Raw genomic sequence first — 15,450 nt, forward strand, 5'->3', positions numbered from 1 at the left:
TGCTGAGGATCGAACCCAGGGCCTTGTGTTTATAAGGCAAGCACTCTACCGACTGAGCTATCTCCCCAGCCCCGATAATCCCTTTCTGTCTGCTGTGAGGCTGCTGCATCTGTGCTAGTGGAATGACCTGCTGCTGAATTTTCAGGGTACCGGTCCTCAGGAATTGAGGGTTTGGATGATCACTTCATCTTTTACCATGTGTTTCAGGGCCCTGTTTGATTATGATCGGACTCGGGACAGCTGCCTGCCAAGCCAGGGGCTTAGTTTTTCTTATGGTGACATTCTACATGTCATTAATGCCTCTGATGATGAGTGGTGGCAGGCAAGGCTGGTGACCCCACATGGAGAGAGTGAGCAGATTGGCGTGATCCCAAGTAAGAAGAGGTGAGTTATCATGATCATGAGCTGATGTATCTGTCTTATTTTTCTATTACACCATAAGTTGGATGGGAATGATGAATTTGCCTTGATGAGCCTTTTTGGTCTTAAACTGGTACTTGGGACATGGTTTTCACTTTGTAAGCCAAAGAGTAGCTCCTCTCATTGAGCAGCCCACCTGCTACTGAGACCATGTGCTGGCAGTAACAGGACTTCTTTCTGACTTCCAAACAGGGTGGAAAAGAAAGAGCGAGCTCGATTGAAAACTGTGAAGTTCCATGCCAGGACAGGGATGATCGAGTCTAATAGGGTAAGTGGGGACCCCCAAGGAAGTTAGCCAGGATGTGAAGAAGGGTGAGAGACCTGGAGTTCAGTCTGATATATAAGAGAACTGAGGAGCACAAAAGAATGTCTCTTTTTCAGGGGCCTGGCTCTGAAATGTCAGAAAATTGACTGCTTTTCAGAAAGCAGAGAGGGAGCACTTAAAGTCCACAGCTAGTCTGTACCCTTGCCCCTGGGTAACTGACTCTGGAAGATGTGTTGGAGTTGACTGACTTGTTGAGGATGATGAAAACACTCATGAGTATCTTCCTGGCTACAGACCCTGTCGGAGCTGTGGGGACCCTGAGCCTGGTCTCATCATCCTTCTAGAAAGGCCTGCCCCAGAACTCCCACCTCCCTTCAGACCACATGAGGCAGTAGTGCTTCTCCATTCACCCCTTTTCTTCTATGAGCTTCACAGGCCAAAGAACCTCCGGAGCAGTAGAGGGAAGAGAGGCATGGAGTAGATGACTCTATGTGTATCAGTGGCACCTTAGGGCCTGTGTCCAGGAGGCTACAGTGACCTTTGTTCTTTAGGAAGTACCAGTGAGTGCTGTGAGGCTGGACTAGGTAGAAACTTCTAACATCCCCACAACATTTTCCTGTAAACATAATTTTCCTCTTACATCAACTTTCATTTAATCTCATAGACTCCATTTGTGTAAGATGGTCTTTTATTTAGCTCACCATTGTCTCCATTTTAGTTTTTCTTGCATGCTTTAAAATCCATTGTTCTGTTTTTTTTTCCTTCTGTCCTTCCCCTCCATCTTCATGTTCTTTCACAGTCGATCAAAACGAAACGTAAAAAGAGTTTCCGCCTCTCTCGAAAGTTTCCATTTTACAAGAGCAAAGAAAACATGGCCCAGGAGAGCAGCATACAGGAACGTAAGTAGCAGCAGAGTCCAGAGAGCAGACCATCCATAGCCGGTCCTCTTGTTCTCAGCTGCCCTTCCCTCACCAGGAGTCTGGGCGAGGGCGAGGGTGTGTGGCTGCACAAGTGCTTATTTCCAGAGTCAGGGCAGAAATCGGCCTGCAGTGGGTGATGTTGGGGCTCATCCACCCAGCTCCTCACTTGGAATGAATGTTGGAGGTTCTGAGGTGGGACTGGTCCCAGAACCATCCTCCAGGAAGTCCCTGGCACTGGTGTTGGAAGTGTCAGACGGAGCTCTGCTGTGGTGGCAAGGAGCAGCTTTCAGCCAGTGCTCAGGGTTAGAATTTTTTTTTTAAGAGAACAAGGTCTAGGGACTCAGTATTGTTCTCCTGGCTTCTTCCTCTTATGTTTTCTTTCCCTTAACTTCATTCATCTCTGTCAAGAGAAGAGCCTGTTCTTCCCCAGATTCCTGGCTCCAGGACTACTTCTGGAATCCCATGCACATGCATAAGCACGCAGGATATCCACATGGCCCTCAGCAGAGTCACTGTCATCCTAGAGTGCCAACAGAGTGTTTCCATCTGAAAACCCTTCCTGCTTAAATGGGTTGTCGTGGAAGCACTGTTATTCAGTGTTGTACAAATAAAGATTTATTGAGAAACATAAAGTTGATTTGGTAGAAAAAGCTATAAAACTGAACTACATTAACTTTAAGAACCAATTCTGATAAATCTTACCATATTGTATGTCTCAGAAATTAACTATTCTGGCCCTGACTTTAAACACAATATTAGGCTTGAAAAAACAGCTTCTTGTTTGTCTCACTGTGAATTGTAAACATCTCTCATTTACCATTGATCTTGCCGTCTGGGACTGTTGGAGCTAGCCGGAGACTAACTAGTTCTGATAGAACATGACCTTTTCTTTAATCTTGTCTGATTCACGGTCCTGGTATGTGGGGGTTGCTGCTATCTGGGGTATTCCTGATAGACACAAGGTGCCCTCATTCAGATGAAGGTCAGGGCTCATCAACCTGGTGTCACTTGGTGACAAGTGACAGAGGAAGTTGCTTCTTCCCGTGAGCAATAGGAGGTGGGGCTGTCTGAGACAGTTCTGAGGTGATGTTACCACAGTTCACCAGATGAGTCCCAGAACTTCTGTGGAGAGCCTAGTCTGGGGAGGTGTCACTGCTCAGTTTTCCAATTGGTGGGGGGTGCCTGTTGGGCAACAGGTTTGAAACTGCCCAGTGCCCGTTCTCCAGAAGCTGAGCTTATCCAGGAAGCTAGAGGTCACACCTCAGACAGCAGCAGTTTTCCCTGAAGGGTTTAGACAGAGTAAGGCAATATTGGGCACAAACTCCCCGAAATGACAGTCATTCTGTCCACCTACTATGGCACATGTCGACATGTGTCCATAGAGGGGAATGGTGATTTTAGGGACAACACAGAGACTTAGGCTTTACACTACAAATTTGGTCAAAGCAGGTACTCCACACCTTGGAGTGTCCCCTGTTATATCCTGTGGGGCTATGGGTTGTGGACTCCCTCAGAAAGCTAGTCCACTCCAGGGCCTCTGGCAAGAGATAGAGTAGCACTGAGTCCAGATACTTGATATGACCTGACCTGACCTGACCTGGGATGTTCTTTCTGTGGCAGAGTTCTTCACCTTGCTGTAGCTCTAGGTCTTCATGGTATTTCATACTTCTGTCACTAATGCTTACCTGCCTCTGTATTCTTCCTTCCCCTTGTCTTTTTTCTCTGTGTTTTCTCTTCTCCCCAATTCTCTCCTTCCCTCCCTCCCTCCCCTCCCACCCCTTCCCCCTCTCTGTTCTTGCTGTCTGTGAAATCAGGACTTCCCTGGGTTAAGTGACGATTATTATGGAGCAAAGAACCTGAGTAAGTCAAATACACCATTGACTATATTTATGGCATGGATGAAGGTAGTGGGGGTGGGGGTGTAGGGGACATGGGTGAGGGTGAAGGGTGAGGGGAGGAAGTTCTTGTGAGAACTCTGTTCCCATGGCAGGAGGAAGGGCATGTGGCTCCAAATGTTACACTTTTGCTCTGGATCCCTGGTACCTAACAATTCCCTAGCATTCATGTCTGTGTTTTCCTTCTGCACCTCCAAGTGGTGGGCCCTGAGCACAACTTCCCAGGCAAGCATTCAGCTCATGTCTAGCCTGTTGTCAAGGGGAGGGTGCCTGTTGGTTGGCTTCTCCCAGTGATAGCACACCAAAGAGTGAACTTAGGAATTACAGCTCTTACAGTCCCTGTAACTAGGGGCAAGGGCACTGAACCCCTTTGCCCTCTGCATCTGGTCTATTCCAGCAGAGCCAGGGCCTCAGCATACAGCACAAATTCTCGGTCTCTAAGGGACTGCACCCATCTGGTGGGAACCTTAGCACCACTTATAGATCACATATATCTAGTGCCTTGTCTTGGGGAAACTTTGACTGACTTCTCCATCCTGGAAAATAATCCCAAGGTGGAAGATGAAACACCTAGAGGATGGGGCCTTATCCGCTGTCCCTCTGTGCGTAGAGGGATAGAGATCCACAGACTTGCCACTGGGTTCTGTAAGCATGTACTCTGCTTCAATAAATAAAGGCTGAGGGTAAAGAAGCTGACCCCAGGGATCAGTCAGGGGCTAGCCATGGGTGGCAGCTCAGCCAGTCCTTCCTGGGGGAACCATGGCATATCATGGTCTGGAACAGTGTGGCCTTGACTGAAACGAGCAGCATCTCTCCATAGTTTGGTGTGTCTGTGTCTCATCTTCATCTGTCTGTCATCCTGGGAGGGGTGGGCTTTGTTTGGGCCTCCTGTGAAAGCTGCTCTCTGCTTGAGTTCTTTCCACCCACACTCACAGATGGGCAGGTCCCAACTATCTGAGCCAGGGCGGCTGTCTTGCCCTGGAGATGTCCTTGTTGCTTTGTTGTCTGTGTGTTTTGACATATATGTTTTAGGGTGGATCAAGGTGCATCCCCCCTCATGCTGAAGCCAAGCTCACCTTCTTAGGAGTGGTGACAGAAGGGCTGCAGGTCCCACTGGAGGTCAGAGCAGTGCTCCCTGGTGACTGCTCAGCCTCTCCAGTGTTGTTTAGCCTAAGAACTTGTGGAGCACCACATGGTCCTGTACATCAGGGGCTCTGTCTTGGGGGAAATTCATGAGTAGCATTGTCCCTGGACTTCTATCTACATCTGTCCCTACCTTTTCCTTCCTGCCATTAGCCTTGGGGGAGGCATTTTATGATAGGATTTGGAAACCACCCAAGTCGGTTTGTTTCGTTCAGATGAAGAGAATGCTGTGGAAGGGAGTGAGTCTTCTAGTGCCTAGGCAGACTGAGAGGGATCTGGGGACAATTAGGAGGTGTCCAGGGTGTCAGGATTGGAGCTTTGCTTCCCAGTTGGTGGCCTGGATGTGGCAGGCCTCCTGTGGCCTGACTCAGTTGGAAGCTCAGTGTCTCACTCCTGAGCATTTGAGTTTTGTGCTGCATGTGACCTCTCAGTGGTGTGTTCTGAATTGGAGTCTCTTTCTTGTTGGCTTGCAGAGGGAGTGACATCCAACACCAGTGACAGCGAAAGCAGTTCCAGTAAGTGTGTGTCATTCCCCCCCATGTCGTGTAGCTCCACCATGTGTCCCTGCCATCCTCATTCCAGTGTTGCACAGCTGCCATTCCTGCTCAGAGGCTGCTGCTCCTTTTAGCCATGTACACTTTGAGACCCTGGAAATGCTGTGGCCATTCATTCTCCTTGTGGGATCGAGTTTGCCCTGTGAATTAAAAGAGAGTATAAGCCCTATAGTTCTGGCCAGGACCAGATTTGAAAGCATCCCTGGGGCCCTAGAAAGGTTGAACTGCCAAGGAGCAAATCCCTGCCATGAGCACTGAGGGACTTAGATGCTGCCAGGTTTACAGATTTGCTCAGAGACCAAAAGCAAAATGTCTCTTTTGGAAAACTGTCCTGAATCTGTCTTTCTAGGTTGCAAGGAACTCCTTGCCTTTTGGCTGGGTTACATGATTAGGAAGGAAATTGCCCAGGTTTCCTTGGAAGAGTCCATGACTAGACCATAGAAGCCACAATTTGTACCTCATGACCTTTGGAAACATTAGCCTTTCAGGAGCTGTTGTGACTAAAGGCCTTGAATATTCTACCAGGAGTCTTAGGCTCAGAAGAACCTTTTAGCAAGCATTCTGTGGTTCAACATAGCTATCATTGCCTTCCCTGGTAACTGCTGTCAGCTACTTGGGGACTTCCAGGTGCCTAGTGCCAAGTGGCTTGGCAACTATTTCAGGAAATCCTCCTCATTGCCAGGCTACATGGAGCTCCACCATGAGGAGAAAGCAGGCTCAGTGTTGCTCTTAAAGGGCACCAGGACCTTGGCCCAGTCATGCACTACTTTTCTGGATACTTCATCCAGAGGTCAGGTAGAGGGGTGGGTAGGTAGACCCTTAAAAGTGCAGAGCTACAGCTTTGGATACCTGTATAAATACCCAAACTCCTGCCTGCAGGTGAAGGGTCTTTGGCAAATGTGTCTTGACCACTCAAAGTGTCCCTGTGATTCTAGAACATGGGGCCACTGAACATGCCCAACTTACCTATAAGAACAGTTCCAGGGCTGGGGAGGTAGCTCAGCTGGTAGAGTGCTTGCCTCACAAGCACAAGGCCCTGAGTTTGATCCCCAGTACCACAAAAAAAAAAAAAAAAAGAACAGTTCCAGGGAAAAATGGAATGGTTTTGGATGGACACTCCATAGCTTCTGGGCCTTAACCCTTTGCTCAGCAGTATTTCACTGAATGAGAGAACCGCTCACACTGCCCTGGGCCAGTAAGGTTTCCCACGCCTTCTCACCCACTGAAAGCAGAGAGGATCATGGGTCAGGTGGCATGGAGAAGGACCACTGGAGAAAGCAGTTTTAGTGGCTGGGCTGAGGGTACAGTGAATGTCATACACAGGGAAGCAGATTGTAAAGTGCTAACCTGTCTCCCTTTTTTGTTGCAGAAGGACAAGAGGATGCTATTTTGTCATATGAGCCAGTGACACGGCAAGAAAGTAAGTCCCCTTCTGAGACTCTTGCCTTCATGCTGGTTTCCTGCTTGTGATGGGCTACCATGGCAGCAGAAGGATGGGCTTGGGGGAGGAGGAAGGCTCAACTCATTGTGCATCTAGCCCCTGGGTCATGGTGACAGGAGAGGTCATCCATTGTGCTCCTCTTGCTCTTCTTTTACCTCTGCTGAGATGTCTTCCAAGGAGAGGGTAGATTTATGAGAAAAGCAAAGGGAAGTCTATTTTAGTGGGTGTAGCCTCTGCTAAAAGAGAGGGTCCAGATCCTCCTTTCAGCATCTGCTTGACCAAAACCTTGCTCAGTATTGGTGTCAATGTAGAGATTTCTCCGGTATCCCTTGGAAGGGAAAATGCTCCTGGTTTCAGACTTACCTGGGACTTAGATATTCTCAAACTAAAGGCTCTTTGATGTCTTTTTAAAAGCCAGGGGTTGACCATGGATATCTCCCTCTGTCTGGTAGCTCCAGATCTAGCCAGACTTGGAGGTGGGCTGGATTCCCTGGTGGGACTTCTGTTCACTGTCTCAATGTTCTCCCTCCGCAGTTCACTACGCAAGGCCTGTGATCATCTTGGGTCCAATGAAGGACCGAGTCAATGATGACCTGATCTCTGAGTTTCCACATAAATTTGGATCCTGTGTGCCACGTAAGAGCCCAGGCAGGCCCAAAAGGAGTGAGGACTGGTGTCTGGAAATTGCTGCTCTGGGATCAGATTCTGGGGCTCTTTGGGGACAGGATAGCCTGGAAGAGCATAGGCAGCAATAGATTCCCCAAGAATTGATGGGGTTGGCAGGACTAAGATACTCTTGGCTTGGCTGCCCTTTGCCCTGGAGAGAAGTTTGGTGATGGTCAGGAATGATGAGACAAATGGGGTAGCCCAACCAAAACAATTTCAATTTTTTTCGTGCTATGACTCAGTGAACCATTTATTAGGTTCACCAACTCCCATGCCAAGTTCCATACCCTCTGCCAGACCCTGGCTCAGGAAGCTCCACCTTTTTGGTCTGGTTTATGCTAAAACAAATAGCCCCCACTGTGTGAGAACTGGAAGTTGGAAGAAAAGTAGGCCAGATAGACTTCTTCGTTTTTTTTCTCCTCACTCAATTGGAAAAATATTGGGATGACCTTGTGACTCTCCCAGGTGCGAGAGAACCAAGTGAGCTTTAGTGACCCAGCACAGATCATTGCCCTTTGGCAACACAACTTTTCCTTTCTTCCTTCAGATACCACCCGGCCTCGGCGTGATAATGAGGTGGATGGACAGGACTACCACTTTGTGGTATCCCGAGAACAAATGGAGAAGGATATTCAGGACAACAAGTTCATTGAGGCGGGCCAGTTCAACGATAATCTCTATGGGACCAGCATCCAGTCAGTGCGGGCAGTTGCAGAGAGGGTAAGCAGAGAGATGGCCTGGTTAACTGGTACTCTCAGACCGAAGACAGAACTGCTCAGGCCTAGGTTCCAACACGGAGACTGCCAATGGTACTGCTGCCCAAAGTCACACAGTTCTGCATATTTCCCTCACACAATTCACACTGAAACATCACCCACCATGGAATAGGGACCTTTAGTTATAAGTGGCCTTTTCTGGATAGTAGAAGCAAAAAGTAGGGCCTGGGTACCTCAAGGATAAGATCTTCTGAGCCACTCTGGGTGGCCCCTTGGCACATATTTGGAATGCCACTGGATTTCTGCTTGGGTAGACCAGGAGCAGGTTGGTTGATACAGGTCTTCTTTTTCAGGGCAAGCACTGCATCTTAGATGTTTCCGGCAATGCGATCAAGAGACTGCAGCAAGCACAACTTTACCCCATTGCCATTTTCATCAAGCCCAAGTCCATTGAAGCACTTATGTAAGTGTTCACTGAGACTCAAACATAGCCAGATAGGATGGGGCCCTGGAAAGGAAATGGAGAACAAAGTGACTTGTGCAGGGGTGGGACCCAGCAGAAGCTTGAAGGAAACTGTGTGCCCCTGCTGAGACCATGTGCCTCTAGGTCTGTTTGGTGTGCCTGCCATGTGTTCCTGGTTGGGATTTTAACCCTGGAAGATTTGAGGAAAGAGTTGTCCATGGGCTGCCTGAGAGAATAGTTGAGCAGATATTCAGGGAACCTGGAAAAATCCTATGTTTTAATGAAAACATAAGATCTCCTTTGGAACTGATTTTTCTTCTTTCTCTGGCAGGGAAATGAACCGACGGCAGACATATGAACAAGCAAATAAGATCTATGACAAAGCCATGAAACTGGAGCAGGAGTTTGGAGAATATTTTACAGGTAAGAATCCCTGTTGCCCAGCCAGGGGTACCATGGGACCAACCAAACACCTGCTCCTGAAAATGTCTCAGAGAGTTTTACACAGTTTAGGAAGCCTGTCAGAATTTTGGGATGCTTTGGAGGGTATTGAGCTTAAACCTTCCAGAGCAATCAAGTTCCCTCCATCCAGCCATAGCAAGTTAGCCAGTTTATAGCATAAACACTCATCAATTGCTGCTTTGGATCATTGGTGTGTTCATTCTGTCTTCCTGTCCCTACTAGATTTCAGGCCCCTCGATTATTACTTTGTTTCCCTCCCATCTCTTCCTCCCCCCATACTTTGCCTTGCATGTTTTAAGTGCTGAATAAATGTTTGGTGATGATGATTTCCTGGAGTGGTGTCTGTTGGCGTGTGCATGCATGTATGAGTGTGTCTATGTGGTCACTTACTTCAGAAAAGGTTGGGAAGGTAAACATCCCTCACCTTTTAAAGTACAGTGACATGTATGTGTGTGCAGGGCAGTGCTGAGGAAATTGAGGCTGGTGGTGCTGCCAGGCTTCTTAGGTAAAGAATTCAGAAATACACTCACCCACCTTAGGTCTTTGGAGCTCCCTTTACCATCAGCATCCGTGTCCTTATTTGCTGGGCTGACCTCTGACACAGAGCAGATGTGACAGCCCCAGGAGCACTGCCTTTTGCCAGAAATTGTGGCTTTTTGCTCTTCCTCTGGTTAACTGGAATTTTCCAAATCTTTGAGTGAAGCTGCTTTAGAATTACAAGCTGCCGGTCTTATGGTGGCCAAGAGCAACATGAGCTGCAGCATCTGGCATGTAGTGGGTGCTCAGTAACCATCTTGTGAATAAACACATTTTCCTGTTCATTGCTACTTAGTCTCACTGTCTCAGAGTTGACTTGTAGCCCTGGGTGCAGGCACCTAGCCAGTTCCCCTCCTGCCCTGAACTCACTGACAGTTGACTAGTGAAGCCAGCCGGGCTTCTGTGAGCAGTCGTCATGCTGGGGGGTATTGTAGGATTGTTGGGAGAGGCAGGATGGCCGGGGTTTGGGCAGTGTGCTGTGGACCACAGTAATAATTTTGTTTTCCTCTTCACTTTAGCCATTGTACAGGGTGACTCACTGGAAGAGATTTATAACAAAATCAAACAAATCATTGAGGACCAGTCTGGGCACTACATTTGGGTCCCATCCCCTGAAAAACTCTGAAGAATCCCCTCCAACCATTCTCTTGTGAACAGAAGAAATCAAGTCCCTCTTCCCTTCTCCCTCTTCATTCCTGTCCCCATGGGGAGAACAAATGACTACTGTTCTTGTCCCCTTTTTTAGATATGTCAAAAAAATTGAGTTTTCTAGTCCTGTTCTTTTTTTTTTAAATTTTTGTTTGTTTTCATTTATTTTTTGGGATGATGCCATCTCATTCATCATGTGACTGTGCCCATTCCTGCATGGACCTTTCCCAAGCACTATCACAGGTGCAAATCCATCAGAGCCATTGTTTTCATAAAAACCAAGCAGAAACGAAGAGAAGAGAGGAGGACTGATGGAAAGACAGACTCTGGACAGCTGCACGGCTTGCGAAGTGAGCTAAATGCAGCACATGATGAGGTGCTCCTGGGCACTTCTTCCCATCTGTACTGCTGTCTTGCAGCTCTGAATGGTGCAACGTAATGGCAACAGGAAGTATCTTATTTATATATAGATATATATATGTAATTTATATAAAATATATAGAAATTATTATATATATATATTATACACTCTCCTATAATATATATATATATATATTCACATACATTGGGACTAGAAAATCTATGGAGACTTCGTCAATGGTACTATGTTATTAGAGAAACGCTTTAATTTTCATATTCCAATCAGATGGCATCTTATATCCCACCTGGTTGGGAAGGTATTGAGAATGGTAGAAAGTGCTGTACGGAGGGCACACGCACTTGGTCATTCTCTTGAGAGCTAAGGCTTGCTCTTGGCAGGGTCAGCCTGAGGCCTGAGAGAAAGGGCTTTGGCCTGGGGGTGTGAGGGTTGGAGACTTGACCTGAGAGCAGCTGCTGCCCTGAGGTGCAGTCAGTCCTGTGTGTGAAGAGAGAGAGAGAGAATGGCTAATGATGCTCCATATAAAATTGCCTATTGTTTTATGCCACCTGATGTGTCTGCATGAGAGGTTTCCTTTTTGTTCATTTTTAAGCTGCTGTTAAACCAAAATCATGTTGTGCTACTGTGTCAGCCTTTTCATTATTCCAAATTTTACTTTAACTATTTAAGTGAATGCGTAGAATCCAATTTGCCAATGTTCTAAAGGCTTCCAAGCTTCTGAAGGAGCCAGGCCGTGGCCGTCAAGTCAGCAGAGGGAAAGCGGGGCCCAGTGGCCTGGGGAGGAGCTGTGGCCCCGCACTGCCACACTGGCCCTTCACTTGCCTGCCAAGGACATGCTGGACTCAAGCTGAGGTTCCTTCATGGGGCCACCAACAGGGACAGGGAGGTACTTGCCTTCCAGTTCTCTGCTGGGACAGTGGAACAGCATTTGACTTGGCCAGCCACGTAGTGAGTTTGATTTGGGTATTTTTTGCAGCTGCTCCATATGCCCTACCCCAGCCCCCTCACCAACAGCTGGTAGCTTACTGTTTCTTCAAGAAGAAAGTAGACTTTATGCTGTAAATTTGAGCTATAGAGCTAAGATTCGCTTACTGGTGAGCCGTGAGACCTTGTTGCTTTCTCCCAGAGTCTGATGGCAGTGACTGCGGTCCAGGGAGTTATCTGCCCACCACCAGGGAGGGCAGCAGGTGTGGCCCAGCCTTCCCCCCTCCCCACTGTGCTCCTTTGAAGCCAACGTGCCTCCCTCACCTCCATGCTGGAGGGAAGATGCAGGGGAGAACATAGAAATGCTTGGCCCTAAAGTTGAGCCACTGGGTTAGGACCAGTGCAAATGGCACAGTGTTGAAGATGCTTTAAGCACTACCAGCCAAATTCAGGAAATCTGTTCACAGTTATCCTACCAGCATACTGAGGCTAACTGTAAAGTGTGGGGCCCAGAATGAGGGTAATGAAAGGGCAGCAGCTTTCCCTTGGGCAGTACACTGGATTGAAGGCAAAGAGGGATGAAGTGATGGCCATTGTGACTCTGATGTGGGGGGTGAGCAGGGAGTGTTGATTCTGTGATGGTAACTGACATGTCTGAATGATGCTCAACCCTCCCTCCCTCCCTCCTGGGGAAGAAAAGCAAAGATTCAAAGTAAGCATGACACTAGTTGGTTTACCAGTGTTCCTTCCAAGGAGACATATATTTTTTAATAAACGATAGTTGCAATGAACTGTGACTCAGAGACATTTTTGAAGTAGTTGGGCAGGGCTGATGGGGCACAGTGATGGGAAGAGCCACCCAAGCCTTTGCATGGGGGTTGAAGGGCTGTCTCTTCAGTGGATCAGCCAGCAAGCCAGGCCATCCTTGGGATGGGTACATCCCCTAAGGTGGTGACAGGTCACTTATGAAACCTGTATGCTCAGGCGTCCACCCTGACCCAGATGCTGCCTTACACAGTGCTGACTTGATGGGGGGTCCACATCCTTGGTAGCCAAATGCTGACATTTTTTTCTAAAAGGTACACCAGGTGGGGGAGGCCTGCAGCAGCAAAGAGGTCTGTTAGAGAAAGCAGGGCCCAGCTTAGCAGTGGGGATCTGAATGAGGAAAGTGATGAGAAAGCCGCCTGCCAGCTACCAGAATTGTGAGAATGAGGGAGGAGTGGGCCCCATTTGCAGTCTTCCCTGCAGTCCTCAGGAGAAGTGCTCATAGCAGGTATTTCTGACGTGGCTGATGCCACCACAGCTCTGTGGAGGAGCCTGAGAAAGTGCTGCCATAATTAAGGTCAAGAACGACAGCGAATGAATGAGCAACACCAACGTGGGTGGGCTGAGCCACAGCAAGGATGATTACCCTCACTTGTTTATGGTGCTTTATTATTTGTAGGGCACTTGACTTTCCAACATTCATTTGCTAGAAGGCAGCCCAACAAAAGGGAGTCCCCAGAGAGCTCCATGGGGATTTGAGGAAATTTTAACTCCTGAGTACAAAGGGAATATAGGTTTTGGCCTACAGTTGTGCTGTGCTGAGACAAGTCTTCACAGCCAGGGTCTCTCCTGGAGGAAGTGCAGCTGAAGAAAATTAGGCCCCAGCGTGAGAGAGAACTGGACAACTGAGAAACAACAAAGGGAGTCAGACCATTGGTACCACAGGCAGATCCCTGTCTCCATTGAGGAGCAAAGTTGGGTCTTTTACCAGGCCTGCTGCTGATGTCTTGATTTCTTCATCTCTAACAGGAAGAACCACAAATGTTCATGGAATGATCTATGACTAAAATATCTGTTCAAACACAAATGACCAACTTTATCTGCAGTTGAAAGTGCTTCTAGAAATTAGCTAAGGAAAGCAAAATCTTTCCCCAAAGCAAGTGTGGAAGTCAAGGGCTCAGCAGAAAAAAGTGGGATTGAGCTGCATGACTGGGAAGAGCTGAGCAAAAAAAGGTGGAAACTGAGAAGGGGCCCTGGGCACGAGCAGGAAGGTCCGTTCTAAAGACAACCAGAGCCTTTTCTGCAGGGACAGTTCCTTCCTGGTGCCAACCACTGAAAGCCAAGGTATGAGAGAACCTCGTACAAGGAGATGAGCAGTGGCCCAGATGTGCCTGATGGACTCATGGGGCCATTGGTATTACCCACTCAGTCTCACTGTTCCCACCTAGGACTTCATGGCCTCAATTCCACTAATCTTTTCATTCAGTCATTTCCTTGGCACACCAGGACATTTTATTATTGTAACGTTCTGAAGCTCGGATTCCAATTTCCTTAAAAGCCTCCATCACTTCCAAGAGTTGGTAAAACTGGCTCCATACACCTTACTTCCTCCCCAGTGAACAGGGTTCTAATACCTGTGCTTTGCCAGAAAATAGAACTACTTTTAGAGTGAAGCCTCAACAGATCTTTGCGGAGCCAGTCCCATTGTGCACAGCATGATGCACGTGGGTGGCCTTTTCCACTAATTAGAATGAGTGAACTACCTGCACAGCCCATCCTTCCCCTACCTTGGCAGGCTAACCGCAAGTGCCCAACACTTTCAGAACTAGCAAATGGGTGGCTTGAGAGCAGGCTTCCCACCTGTGCTCTCCCGGTGAACAGCACAGGCAAGAGGATATGCTGACTGACTTTAATGTTCGCCACAAGTATCTTCCAGGCAACCAAAGGAACCAGATTTAGCTGTCCCACGAGGCACAATTCCCTACAGAGAAAACCCCAAGCTCCTTAGCATATCTTTTCTGCAATCAGGCCTTGGTCTTTCTCCTGCTATTGTCCCCCTCTCCTCCAGCTGTTTGAGTTACCCTGATACACTGCAACCTCAGGTCTTGGCTCATGCTTTCTTTTTTTGCTTATAAATGTCCTTGCTGCCACCCATCTTGCTCACCCAGAAGGCTCCTCTTTTTGTTGTTTCTGTTTGCTTTTCATAGTACTGGGCACTGAACTCAGATGCTCTACCACTGAACTGCATTCCTTTCCTTTTTATTTTTTATTTTGAGACAGGGTCTCACAGTAAGGCACACCTGTAATCCCAGTGACTGTGGAGGCTACAATGAGAGGATCACAAGTTCAAAGGCAGCCTGGGCAATTTAGACCCTGTCTCAAAATAAAGTATATGTAGCTGGGGATGTAACTCAGTGGTAAAGCTCCTCTGGATTCAATTCCCAGTATGAAAACAAACAAAAAATAAGCCCCTCTGTCTTGCCACCTTTCATGAACCAACTCCTTCCCCTCCCACCCTGGAGGTGGAATTCACCTTCCCTTCCTGTGTGCTTTGTCCTCACTCTAACAGTTTACATTTATTTCCTGCTTGCCGTGTGTTAGGTGCTATTCTAAGTGCTTTATGCATACTACTCCATCAAAATGATCCTATAATATAGGTGCTCTTATTATCCCTATTTTGTAGATCAGAAAGCTGAGGCACAATGTGGTCACATGACTAAAAAGTGACAGAACTATGAACCAGACAGACACTCTGGCTGTACCAGCTATGCTCTTAGGCACCATGATAGTCTGTCACTTTGCAACACTCAGAACAGTGTCCTGCCACTATCTTTATTTCTTTCTCCTTTTCTAGCCTTTTTGAGATCAGAGATTATGTTTTGCTCATCTGCAAATCCCCAGCAGTCAGTGCAGTCCACAGAGAGTAGGTGCTCAGGAAAAGAGAAGACCTGCAATAGTCTTTGGCTCAACCTTGGAGGGAGGTGATTTGAGTAGACCCAAGCCTGTGGTGACTGAATTCATTTGCTTTCTGAACTCGCTGCAACTTCCTGTGGAATACTGCTCCATCAGGTATCCTCTCTTTCATCTTCCAAGGCTTCCCCTCCTTTTCACTCTTGTCTTCTCACCCAGAGCCAAATTGTCTACCTACTCTGCACCCCCTTACTGACCATCATTCCACCCACTCATTGAGTGCCTGTAAGCTCTCAAAGGTCAGCCAGCCCCATGGCCTAAGCTTGAAATGCAAAGACCCTA

General features: G+C 47.7%; 1 protein-coding gene across 8 annotated transcripts in view; it reads left to right on the forward strand.

The window, feature by feature from the left end:
• The window catches only part of Dlg3 (discs large MAGUK scaffold protein 3), a 52,170-nt gene extending 39,952 nt beyond the window's left edge, over positions 1-12,218 (forward strand). For 4 of the 8 annotated variants that reach the window (XM_047535861.1, XM_047535864.1, XM_047535869.1 and 1 more), the window contains 10 exons: positions 208-384; positions 613-688; positions 1,485-1,584; positions 5,117-5,158; positions 6,567-6,617; positions 7,173-7,274; positions 7,852-8,024; positions 8,374-8,483; positions 8,815-8,906; positions 10,001-12,218. In XM_047535861.1, the coding sequence (XP_047391817.1) occupies positions 208-384; positions 613-688; positions 1,485-1,584; positions 5,117-5,158; positions 6,567-6,617; positions 7,173-7,274; positions 7,852-8,024; positions 8,374-8,483; positions 8,815-8,906; positions 10,001-10,107 (1,030 nt within the window). In that variant the 3' untranslated portion in view covers positions 10,108-12,218. Of the gene's footprint in view, positions 1-207; positions 385-612; positions 689-1,484; positions 1,585-3,419; positions 3,466-5,116; positions 5,159-6,566; positions 6,618-7,172; positions 7,275-7,851; positions 8,025-8,373; positions 8,484-8,814; positions 8,907-10,000 lie in introns of all 8 variants that reach the window. The other 4 variants (XM_047535867.1, XM_047535868.1, XM_047535863.1 and 1 more) reach the window with 3 other exon arrangements.
• Positions 12,219-15,450: the final 3,232 nt, after the last annotated feature.

Source organism: Sciurus carolinensis, chromosome X (genome assembly GCF_902686445.1).
Source record: "Sciurus carolinensis chromosome X, mSciCar1.2, whole genome shotgun sequence".
NCBI classification, from domain to species: Eukaryota; Metazoa; Chordata; class Mammalia; order Rodentia; family Sciuridae; genus Sciurus; species Sciurus carolinensis.